This window comes from Varroa destructor, unplaced genomic scaffold (genome assembly GCF_002443255.2).
Source record: "Varroa destructor unplaced genomic scaffold, Vdes_3.0 BEIS01000001.1, whole genome shotgun sequence".
Taxonomy (NCBI): Eukaryota; Metazoa; Arthropoda; class Arachnida; order Mesostigmata; family Varroidae; genus Varroa; species Varroa destructor.
The window spans coordinates 13,118,470-13,130,214 of record NW_019211454.1 but is presented as its reverse complement, the minus strand read 5'-3'; the positions used below and the strand labels follow the sequence as shown (position 1 = coordinate 13,130,214).

The following is an 11,745-nucleotide window of genomic DNA, read 5'->3' as shown; positions in this document are numbered from 1 at the left end:
ATATCAATTATTTCATATATTACTGTTTCGCAGATTCCTTGGAAGGCGATTTTGACATCTGGCCCCACCTTGGTGTTTTGCATTCGGACGTTTTGTAGTATGGTATTCGGTACAATCTTCTCAACGTATACGCCAATTTTCCTCGACCATATGTACAACATAGACCTCACAGTGGTAAACGATTTTCCTTCGTTGGCATTGTGAAACTTCTCCCGTGTGGGTATTCCACTAGTTAGCCACTTCGCTATGCTTTACGCATGAATTGATCTTGAAGACCTTTACCCTGCTTATTCATGATTGTTTCATTATATTTAGTGGTATATCTTATTACCCAAACCAATACAAGCAATAATACTTGTGTGCATTTATTGTTTCTTATCATATTAGATATGTAGATAATGTGAAATAGCGGTATTTTTTGCTACCTTTGCGTTTATTTCAATTATTTGTGTTACATTTTATATAAGTACACATTTTACTTGTAGAATGGATGGATCAACGGTATATCGAACATGTTGTCGGCTATCGTTGCACTCATTTGTTCGATTGTGGCTGATCGCCTCCTTCAAAGCGGTTACTCAATTAACAAAGTACGGAAGACATTTTCAACTTTATGTAAGTTTTGCTTCATTAATACAAAGTAAAATTCTATGCGTAAGGTAGCTTAAAGGCGACGCTAATTTTTCCGTGGAATCAATACGCGAAGCGTATTCAGCAGTGTTTAGTACCTCGTACGATTTGATTTTACTACCCTCGACGAGCTATGGCAGTACAATTTTCATATGGTAGCGTTGGAAAAAATCACCTCGTATATCCAAGCTCAAATACGGCGTTTCTAATATAAGTACAAGCTAATGCATTGTACGAGTTCATATATGGCTCTTTGTATCTCATGTTTGTTTCTCTTAATTTTCCCCGACTCTTTTGACCTATAATCTGGAACACCTACGGCAGCGCTGATGCTTCCCGCTTCTATTATGCTTCTCCTAGCTCAGTTGGAAGCCGATGTCCGCTTAGTGGCAGGTCTAATCATTTTTGCTAGTACTCTCTGGGGTCTGTATGGAGGCAGTGACCCTGCCCTGCCAATTGATCTCACGGCGGAGTTCTCAGGGGCTGTGAGCGCCGTAGTAAACACTTATGCCAATCTCGCTGCTGTTTTGACTCCAATCATCGTCGGGTGGTTCCTCGCAGACCAGGTTCGTGCTAACTAATATACTTATTTAAGTCTCGCAGATATTTGTGTACTATTCAGAGTCCACATATTTATGATTATCGCAACGTGCGTAAACTAGTCGAGTCAGCGGGTGGTAAGGGGACAATTTTTTGTCTTTCTTACATGATTGATAAACCAAAAGTTTAATTGACTGCGGTACATAACCCATTTTTTAGGAGAACTTTTTCCGTTGGAACGTGATTTTCGAAACAGGAGCCTTCACTGCGATGCTGGGTGCCGGCATCTTCCTCGTGTTAGGCTCAGCTTCAAGACAGAACTGGCCCACCTCTTCAGAGGATGAAGCAGCGCCTTTGCTCGTTGATCCATTGTAGAAATTTGGTAAGGCGTATTTTTTAACGCGTTTACTATTACGGATGCAGCTGTGATAGCGAAATTGATGTTTTACAGTAAACAGCATAAAATGTTCTGCTTATTGAAAACTTCTTCTTACGGTAATTCCCTTGAGTAGTTATGTCGTATCTGTATCCGGCGCTCGAGGCAGAAACGATGTTCTTACCATTGTGCCAACTGAAGGTTGCTGATCATCGCGAAGAATCCTTTTGTTACTTACTTTGTTACTTGTGTACTTACTGTGGTTTAGCATAAAAAAAATTCGAAATCAGCATGCGCCGGAATTTTACCAGCCAGTACAGAACTCAAGGGTAACAGCATTTTTATTTATAGTTATTATTAAAAAAAATATTAAAAGAAAAAACTAAATAGTTGACCGATACAAGTTAATGAAGTGAATTATAAGATTTTGAAACATTCCAGTAGCTTGTTAGTTCTAATAACAAGGTAGATTAGGGTTCTATATTAGGTTAACATAGAAGCTCTTGTTTCGTCAAAAATATTCATATATTATGTCAATATAATACGCGACTAAGAATTATTATTATTATAGCGCAATGATCCTAATGTATTGTTTAATTTTGGCTTAAATAGTTATTAGATCCGCCATTTCTTACCGCCATAAATTAGATATAATCACTAATATATAATAAATGAGTATAGTGCATGTCAGATCGCTAAAATTAATTAGTGCATGGCTTTTATACATGACGGCGCCAATCTTAGCCCGATTCATTTTTTGCACCTCCCACCAATCATGAAACTAGATAGGTTTGATGACAGTACATTCGGGTATTAGCATTCGCTGATCAGCTGTTTGCCTCTTGTATACACATGTATTGTACAAAAGTATTATTTTCTGATAGACAAATACATTGATAATGAGGGAAACTTTATTCAACAGTTATATTTTATAGAACGAGCCTAGTGAAACCTATTGGTACTTGGTCAACGGATGTAATAATTTCCTACATTGTAATCATTTGCTAAATGCGAATTAGAAAAAGAAAATTATACACTCAAATGAACCGAATGTACATCCACATTTACTAGACTTAGATCCCGTCAGATGGTATTAATACTCACAATATACCTTTTCAGTTGGAGTAAGATTTTCATTCACCGCATCGCATTGCGCACAATCAAACATTATACATTCTAAATGTCCGAAGATGTTATAACAAACGGCTAAATAGTTAAAATTATGGACTACTACTATTGTTATTATAATGTGATATAACATTAATAGAGATATATATACAACCACTCAACCGAAGAATTGTTTCACTGGAGTGTCATTCCTATTTACTTATTAAGGGAAATATGTCTACAGTTTATTTGCTATTACTAGTTTATGTATATGAAGCGAGGTCAGTAGATTCAATATGCCTAACACGATACTTTTGGGAAAACGAGGGTTAATCAAAACTAAGTTTATACTTAATAGTTTAAAAGGCTTTGTTGAGAATAGGCTCGGAAGTATCTTTAGCATCTACTAAGATTCTATTCAATTTAATAGGTGTTCACGTATTAACAAAAATAACCATGTGATGCATGGAACTATGACACAAAATGCATACATGTAAATACGTAGGGAAAGAAGGGTTCATATTATTATCATGTGAGCACCTGACTGAAATGAAAACAAATCTTTACAGCAACGAAACAAACGATTTACAGCGATTCAATGTCATGAAAATAAGACTGCTGTCATTTATAAGAAAAAAAGAGAAGAGAAATAAACACTGCTAATGAATTAGGGCGAACGAACAGCTGCGGCTTTTCTTTAGAGTTGCATCTGTCTAATAAAAGGCCTCATTCAACCGGTTATTAGTCAATTTGCCCGACTATCACAAGAAGCCTCTACTCCCATTAACGTAAAATACAGGTATTTCTTGTTATACATTATGCTAAGAATCTCAGCTATTACATATCGTTAATCTTTAGTCAGTGCCATATATGGCATTGACTTCGAACATTCTATCACCAGTAACAATCAAAGTAAATCGTTCTCACCCAAACAAGGTAATCGAATTATTCTTATTTAGTCAGCATCTGTTTTTCTTTCAAAAACCAACTTTCAACATTCATGTAAAAGAATTGATACCGTAACCTGGTTATAAGGTTCCCAAGCTAACAACTTTATTCAAACCGTTCACGGGTTTGAATAAAGCTTTATGCATACGAGTCCGCAGAATATACTAAATGATTACCATTCTTGTGAAATTTCTGATTGTCAAAACATTTTTCTCACATTACTGAGTGTATCTAGCTGAACAGTGCACAGCCAGTTTGTTCCAGCCTTCTGTAATGTATGTTAGTATTCACATAGTGCTGATTTACTTAGGCCACCATTGCGAGTTGTGAGAGAAGTGTTGCAATCGGACTTCTTCCCTAAACAACTGCATCGTCATAAGCTAGCTCAATACAAATAACCAAAGCAGCTAACAAAGAAATTCAAACTTTCGAACATCACTTGCCATTACTGTTTGTCTAGTCCAAGCCTACTAATTCGACGGGGTAGGATATCGCTGCGCGAAACAACGCAAAGCAATTTAGTAATCGTTACATGGCGATTATGGTTAGGGTACCGCAATGCTCGATACATGCAACACAGCTTTGCCCTGTTTTCCCACTATGGACGGCGTTGCTGGACGTTGAGCTGTATGGGTCCCGTTCGTTCCTTAGCAAGACTGCTGATGTGTGAGCGCATAGTTCTTTTTGGCAACCCACCCGATGGATTTCTTGTAGTTCGTCCGCTTTTGAAGAACACCTCAGTAGTTCCTCCGTCTACAGCAGTCGTCAGCCATTTTCGAAACTTCATGTTGCTGTATTAGATACGACCCAAGTTCCACGGCGCTTAACGACTTGATCTTTCGAGCTAATCAAAGATCGATTAGTGCTTATACATGTTCACAGCAATCACTACGTATCGGTGCCGAGCCATTTCTCAACTCGGCAAACTCACAATGCTGAAGCAGAAGTAATGGGTCTGTGTTGCAGTGAGTGTAGTTCTGGCTGGCGAAAGAGATAGGTGTGCCACCGTGACAAGAAATGATGGAGAGGATAAAGAGATATTTCGAATCCTAATTGAAATTTGGGAGAATTTTCGAGATTTAATGGTATTGACAGCTTAATGGGTATTGACAATTTGCATTTACATTGTTTTGAACAACTCGAGCATGGAAGGAGCTCAACAACCGATTACGAAATCGGTTTCTTTTTACCAGTGGCGAGCAAACTCTAAGAAATTCTGAATGCCTTTACCGTCATTTACAATCGTGTTTCTATTGTGTTATTAACATACTGTGTAATGTGTTTGGCTGTTTGTTCCCATTATAACGCTAGTAAGGTACCAAGCGTCGGCGTGTTTTGTTTCTTCTATCCGTTCTTGGTGTTACTTTAGTGCGATTTGAAATCCTAAAGCTGTTTCCTGCGTCTCACAAAGGACGCTGATAGGCACACCGGAAATGCGCAAATGAGCGTCACAATTCCACTGTTAAAGCAATACTTACAAGGATCCTAGCCCAGACATGAATAGAAAATTTTTATTCGAAGGCAGCTAAACTTAATGAGGCGCAACGAGCAAGATAGGCGTGACGTACACCATGCCGCGGACATTTATGTGGGGACCGTTAATATGAATGCTGATTGCGGGCTAACCTACTGTGTAAACCGAAGATTTAGCATTTGTGAAACAAGCTCAAGGAACAGCTCTTTCTATTAGAAAGTGCATAGGAGGTTCCGCTAAGCTTAAAGGCTAGGTTGAGGAGCATTTGAAAAGTGGAACTATTATTATAATTATTTGAAAAAGAATAGCACTAGGTCTCACTCATTAACAAAATGCTCAACACGAGTTGGCGTCTAAATACAACAGATCTTCCTGTTCCATTCATTAACTGAACAATTAAGACAGTAAGGCCATCACCTCTAGGGGAACGGTTGTTATCCTCGAAGCTTTACAATAAGCCTTTGACACTTTTTGGCAAAAGAAGGCCATACAATTATTCCCCCGAAAATGAGCAGCTATTGATATGAGTTGAATGGTCAGCATCTAAACGGCGATTTCTCAGGGAAAATGCCCACTCCACTGTCTCTAATTTTTTCGTTATCAGCAATTTGTCTTGATTATTCAGACAATAAGTGTTTCGAAGATCAATCGTGACAACGCTACCGTTAGCCACCTCTTGTCGTCAATTGTTTATTGTAAACAGCAGCTGTGCAGTGAATGCGGCACTAACAAGCTTTCGTATTTTCGTAGAACGACCTGCCCGTAATGATCTTAGAGTATATACTCACTTTTCTCATTTACAGTATATCTGCTATGTAACGCTCAAACAAGCTGCTCTTCGACTGTTTGCCATTGTCGATAATCGCCTTAGCGTTAAAAAAGAAATCCACCGTTACGACTCAGTGTCTACGACAGTTGTTCGTTTGCAGCTCATTGTTTAACCTAACATAATACGGCATTACATTAAAGGTATTTTTGAAAGGCAGTAAAAGGCACGCCAGTTTTTGCAGATTAAACGTTTACAAGTCCTGACGATTCGAAGAACTCTCTATGCTCTAAAATTTCAATGGCGTTCGCGTTTCTATTATTCCTTCTATCCATAGCAAAATCATCTGCCCAATCACTGATTGGGACAAACTGGATCGCCCATCTTGAAGTGGTTAAGCAGCGCCTGATAGCGTCACCCAGCATTAACGTCATCATCGATTTTGCTATCATCATACACAGGCCGCTGGTCCGTGAAAATACTCGCGCACACAAATGGCACCGCTGTGGCAGCAGCAGAAGTACTCAACCGATCTCGGGACGAATACGAGAGAAAAAGCCGAGAACATATTGGAGGGTGGAGGAAAGCGGCGCTATTTTTCAAAATGTTATCTAAACGAGTTGATTATCGATTAACACTATTGAGAGTGCAACGAATTGACGTTATCAAGGAACTTTATCGAACTAACTAAACTCACAGCGAAGAGCATGAAGGAATATTTCTAGACGTTCAGATTAAGCTAGAATATCTTTTCATTTTCCCTTTTCCATCAATCCATAAAGGTTTCTATAAATCATCTCTGTTGTTAGTACTCTTATTTATATTATTACTATTATTAATTATTTCGTTACTCGAGCTCAGTTAAAAAAAATTATAGTAAAGATATTGTGTTCTTAACTAACACACACCGTTAGACAATATTGTTTGTTGATTAAAATTGATTGTTGATATTTCTACTTCGAGTTTCGTTCTTGGAATAACCCGTGGTAGATTAGTGGGTAACGTTATTTTTAGGATACGTTGGGGCGTAGGTTCGAACCCGGGCATAGACAGACAGACTTCGTTTCCTGCTGGCTGAAAACCAACCGTCCACCTGATAGACTACCCAACGGCGGAAACAGACGTAAAAAAGCAGACATAGAAAGAATAAGCTCGCCTTTTCAGCGTGTTATTATAATGTTATTATCCGTAGCACCCTCTATTAATTTAGCCAAAAGTTTAAGCACTGAAAGACGATGAGCGTAATATGTGTATATCGTTGGGAGTTAGTTGAGTTGCTCAAGTTTGTGTGAGCGTAAAGGTGTATAACATCTGAAGAGCGCCCACATCTTCCACGACTGCCAGGGAGCCGTAAGAAAGTAGAATGAACACTAGAAGCAAAAATTTGTCTTGAAACCTGTTTCGACTTGACTCCGAGGACTAAGCTGTGCGCGGAGCGAGTGTCAAGGCAAACAAATAGGAAAGATAAAACGACATTACGTAAAACGGTCTGCAGTAGAAGTAGATGCTTGAGCAAAGACTTGCTGCTCAACATGCCTTGGTAATTTCCTGATATGTCCTAATTCAGCAAATTTGTAAATTATTTTTAATATTTATATTCGCGTATACAATTTAAAATTATGAGGAATTGTATTAAAAAAATTATCAAATTTTCTCCATTTCGATACGAAGACTCAATGACAATTCAAGGAAACCTACACATTGTTATAGGACAAAATCAAGCTTTATTTGGTAACCATGAATAAGCAAATCTGCAGGCCGATAGGTAATATTACATAACGACGTACCCTTCCAGGGTATCTACCAGGCCGAGAATTATTGTCCGGTGATCCTTCTTCCTTTACACGCGATACCGTCTAAATATAGTACACCTTCATCTGTTCTCTGCTTATCCATCTATCGCATGTCGTGTCCTATGGCCTATCGGAGAGACTCTTAGGAATCTAACTGCTTATGCACGGGGGTCAACTCTTGGGGTTCCTTGTGTTCGTGAGGTGTCTTCGCGATCTTCAATTCTCGATGTTCGATGTTCAGGACTCGCGGTTGAGTCACGTGTCAACTGACCCCACTTCCATTTTGCCACTGGCATCATTTGCCGGAGGCTCTCCTTCTTTGATTCCGTCGCTTCGTTCACACGTGTAGCCGCGACTCGATCCATCTTCGAGCATCTTCTCGTTCGCAGCGTTAGGTGCCCACGCGTGCACCTTGGATTTCCTGCGAAGTCTGCGAACTGCTGAAGAAGTTTGCTTCAACTCTACCTGGCCAAGTCGGGCCGTTAGCCGATTCATCCTGGCTTCGATCCCGTATATGTTTATAGGTGTGTCTACCTACGCGGCTTTCGTTCTATAGCGAAAGTGCATACGGTGCACAAAGTAAGTGCTCTAACACTGGTTTTGCACTGCAAATGACGAACAAACTCTCTGAATTGATGCTTGTATGCTGGAGCCCATCTCGATTTATCCAGTGTGATTTGGGGGTGGCACCACACGCATCAATGCAGCCGCTCTGTGGTATGTTCCCTAAGTGGGAAAGAGAGAAGAGGCACATCTCCGAAGCAGAATGCGAACGCGTTTCTTCAGACGGGTGAGGAGCGATGCTCTGCAGCGTCGTAAGTCACGAGGTCGGGAACCTCTGAGTCGAAACCAAAAATCGGCAGAGATCGAGTAGGCAGACAGACAAGGTTATCGCTCTGTTGGAACCGAGTAAAAACACGTGCATGAATGCTCCATGAGCCTCTCGGATAGACTGAGCTCCTCAGTCTAGATTACTGGGCGGTTCTGCCGGGAGCAGTCCGACGGGTTGCGCATTGCCATTGGTGATAACTTCCGCCAATGCTGCTTGACTAATGGTGCGCCAGTGATCTCGTTTCAATAATGATGGCTACTCAATGACCAACGCAAAGGCTGTCGACCGGATGTGCGAACATCACAAGCTTCTTTTTAAATAACTATGAAGGCAGCGGACGTGATAATAGTACAAGATGGGCCGACTATATGTATTTGTAGTTCAAAAGCAAGTTCTACCTAGCAGTTATACAATGAAATACGTTAATCTCTATGACTCTCGATCCACGAGGAAATAGGTATTTGTTTATCAACGTAAATAACAGTTGGTTTCCCAATTTATCGTTTTTCTAACCGCTAGTTATTATCTAATCGGTTACAAATTTTTTATCAATATTCGGAGTGGATCGTCTGTATCTGCCCTCTGCTGAGAACATATCGGAGCTGTCGCATCTCGGCGTATATCTGTGCGTTCCTTATCCTACTATCTCTTTGATTGAATAGGTCATGTAGCAGGATGCGTATGGAATCTTCTTTTGGGAGATGCGATGATTGGTATTATATGCATATATGGCGCTGTAGAGGATATAGAGCAGAAGAAAATGGGAACCTTTTGCGAGCTTGTAGCTAGGCAAAGACGTTACGTGATTCCGCAGCAAGAGATTGCTATAACCAAATGCAGGAACTCATTACACAACGTGTGACGAAGGTCGTGCTATCGAAGGAGGATGATAAATGATCGCTTCTAATTTGGTATTAGCAGCTAGATTGGGCATTCACATGCGGACTCCAAACTGATCAACGAGAATTGTCGGCGAGCGATTAAAATTGAGAGACAATCAATACAAAAATGAACGTTGTCTATAGTTGCCTAGTGGCTTTGAATCTTATGATTATAGCGTACGTATGAATCGTCAAGTTAGACAAAATTGAATTCAGGATGTTGTCACTTGATTTCAAAAAGCAAAGTCTATTGTGAACTTGAGAAACTATTAGTTTGAGCCTCTTTATGCCATACGTTTGTTACTTCACTCGATGAAAGTAAAAACCAAAAATTTCTTCCTTATAAACAGATTCAACTAATGGTAGGAACTATTTCATGGCCGCTGCAACCTCTTCCTAAATACGATAATTTCATGTTCATTGTCCCGAATATATTTACACAATTACAACTGTAGCTGCTGATTTAAACCTTACAAACGATATACTACTACATGACAGCTGCAAGTAAATAAAGAAACATAAACAGTTATTACAAGAAAGGAAGCACAACTCAGTGTCAAAATTTTCTTAGAAAATCTGAGGCAATTTTTGATATGAGGTCTTCCTGAAGAACTGAAGATTGCCCATAGTAATCCTCGCCTTGCGTATTTCTTTTTAAAATCGGAAATGACACTAGCAACGTTCTACTTGTACGCCTCGATACATGTACCTTCTTTTGTTTTGTAAAAAAGTTCACATTATAGTCTGTATGCATTCACCTATAAGAAGGTAAAGCTGAAGTCGGGCAAACTGTCTATCCAACCAAGGTACCTAACAGCCTGATGGGTCATAAATACGCTGGGCGTCGCTGACTTCGTTCTTTCGACATCTCATGGTATTGAGTAACGGGGTTTACTGTCGATTCTGGATAAACAACAAATCAGGTACAGTATTTCTGGCTCGAAATTTTTAGCACTAGGTGACTAGAATGTCATATAAAAAAGGCAAACTTTTTGGCTCGGTTATGACGAGTTTCTCGTTTCGTCATGGAAGGAACAGGTGTTCTAGAATATCTACGATTTGATGGCCGCCGTGCTATTTTAAATTAAACTAATATTATTATTATTATAATCCAAAATACTTTCGGTTCAGCTGCCGCGTTCTGACAATGAGCAACGCTATTTCCTGCTTTATGACTGTCTACAGTTTCTGTCATGCGTATGCTAAACTGTCTGTTCTACTCCTGGAGCTATCTGTCTTGTCCCACAAATGTCCGTTTGGTAACAAAAGAACAGCTTGATAAATAGCGTTCGACCTCACAAGTCAGAAGAGGCGAATGATCAACCAGGACTTATCTTCGGCACAGGCATTTCTTCACAGTCAACGAGAGCTTGGCCTGTCCGCCGAACTCTATGCTGTTCAACGTCATTTTCACAGAGTGTCAAAACCGCTGCCAATTCCGTCACTGTCGTGCTCGCCGTTATAAATACTGAAGCGTTCAACGACAGACACAGCGAGAGAAAGACGCCTGCTTAAGCCGACTGACCTAGCAAATACGCCGCAAGGCAAGTGTAATCTCTGCCACCCGCGCAGCGTCTCTATCAATTTATGTGAGGTGCTGCCACTACTTCAAACCGACCCATTTCCAACTAAGGAACCAGATAAACGCTTCACAGCCGATCTCATATGTATACGGAAACTATTAAATATTGCGTATGGATCGTGAAGATTCGGCCGATCATATGCTAATCACTTTAGGTATGGCAAACCGTGTATGTTACTTTTTGGATTCCTTAACAGACTGAGGTTGCGATTCACAATAGATGCTATATACATATTTATGCCTAGATAAAGACTTTTTTAAATTTTATATTATGATAGGATAATAATAATAATATTATTATTATTCTCAAACAGTCATAAGTAATATTACAATTAAGCAATACGTTTAATTTTAATATTATGTCTATGAATCTAGTTTAGCTAACAATACATTTTGTTTCCTCTTATATTTCTCGATCAGACAATCCATGACAGAGCACAAGCTCATCATTAACAACTGAATAAATCATTTACAACGACGAACAAAACTGATCGAGCTGCCAGTTACACGCCTGCTAGTCAAATAGGGGCATCCATTGAATAAGGTGTCTCATAGTAGTACCAACCACACTTCAACAACACCAACAACGACCGGTGTCAGGTCTGGCTGGCTGTTGCTGCTACCTCTTTGTCCTGGCAGCTATCACTATGACATTTGGATAGTGCAGGACAGCAGCACTTCTACTCATGTTAATGATGCCCGTTTTGTTCGAACAGACAGAGAGAGAGGCACGCTTGCGCGCTCGCGCACTCACCCAGTCATACACAGCCACACTTAACACTATTTTCTGTCACCTGTCAATCAAGTCCCGTCAGT

General features: G+C 39.9%; 1 protein-coding gene across 10 annotated transcripts in view; it reads left to right on the top strand.

Annotated features, from left to right (window-relative positions):
• The window catches only part of LOC111254140 (sialin-like), a 12,717-nt gene extending 5,920 nt beyond the window's left edge, over positions 1-6,797 (top strand). For 8 of the 10 annotated variants that reach the window (XM_086977812.1, XM_086977811.1, XM_086977810.1 and 5 more), the window contains 4 exons: positions 34-174; positions 486-615; positions 955-1,196; positions 1,390-3,334. In XM_086977812.1, coding sequence (XP_086833938.1) covers positions 34-174; positions 486-615; positions 955-1,196; positions 1,390-1,545 — 669 coding nt within the window. In that variant the 3' untranslated portion in view covers positions 1,546-3,334. Of the gene's footprint in view, positions 1-33; positions 175-485; positions 616-954; positions 1,197-1,389; positions 3,335-6,178 lie in introns of those variants that run through there. The other 2 variants (XM_022817038.2, XM_022817120.2) reach the window with 2 other exon arrangements.
• Positions 6,798-11,745: the final 4,948 nt, after the last annotated feature.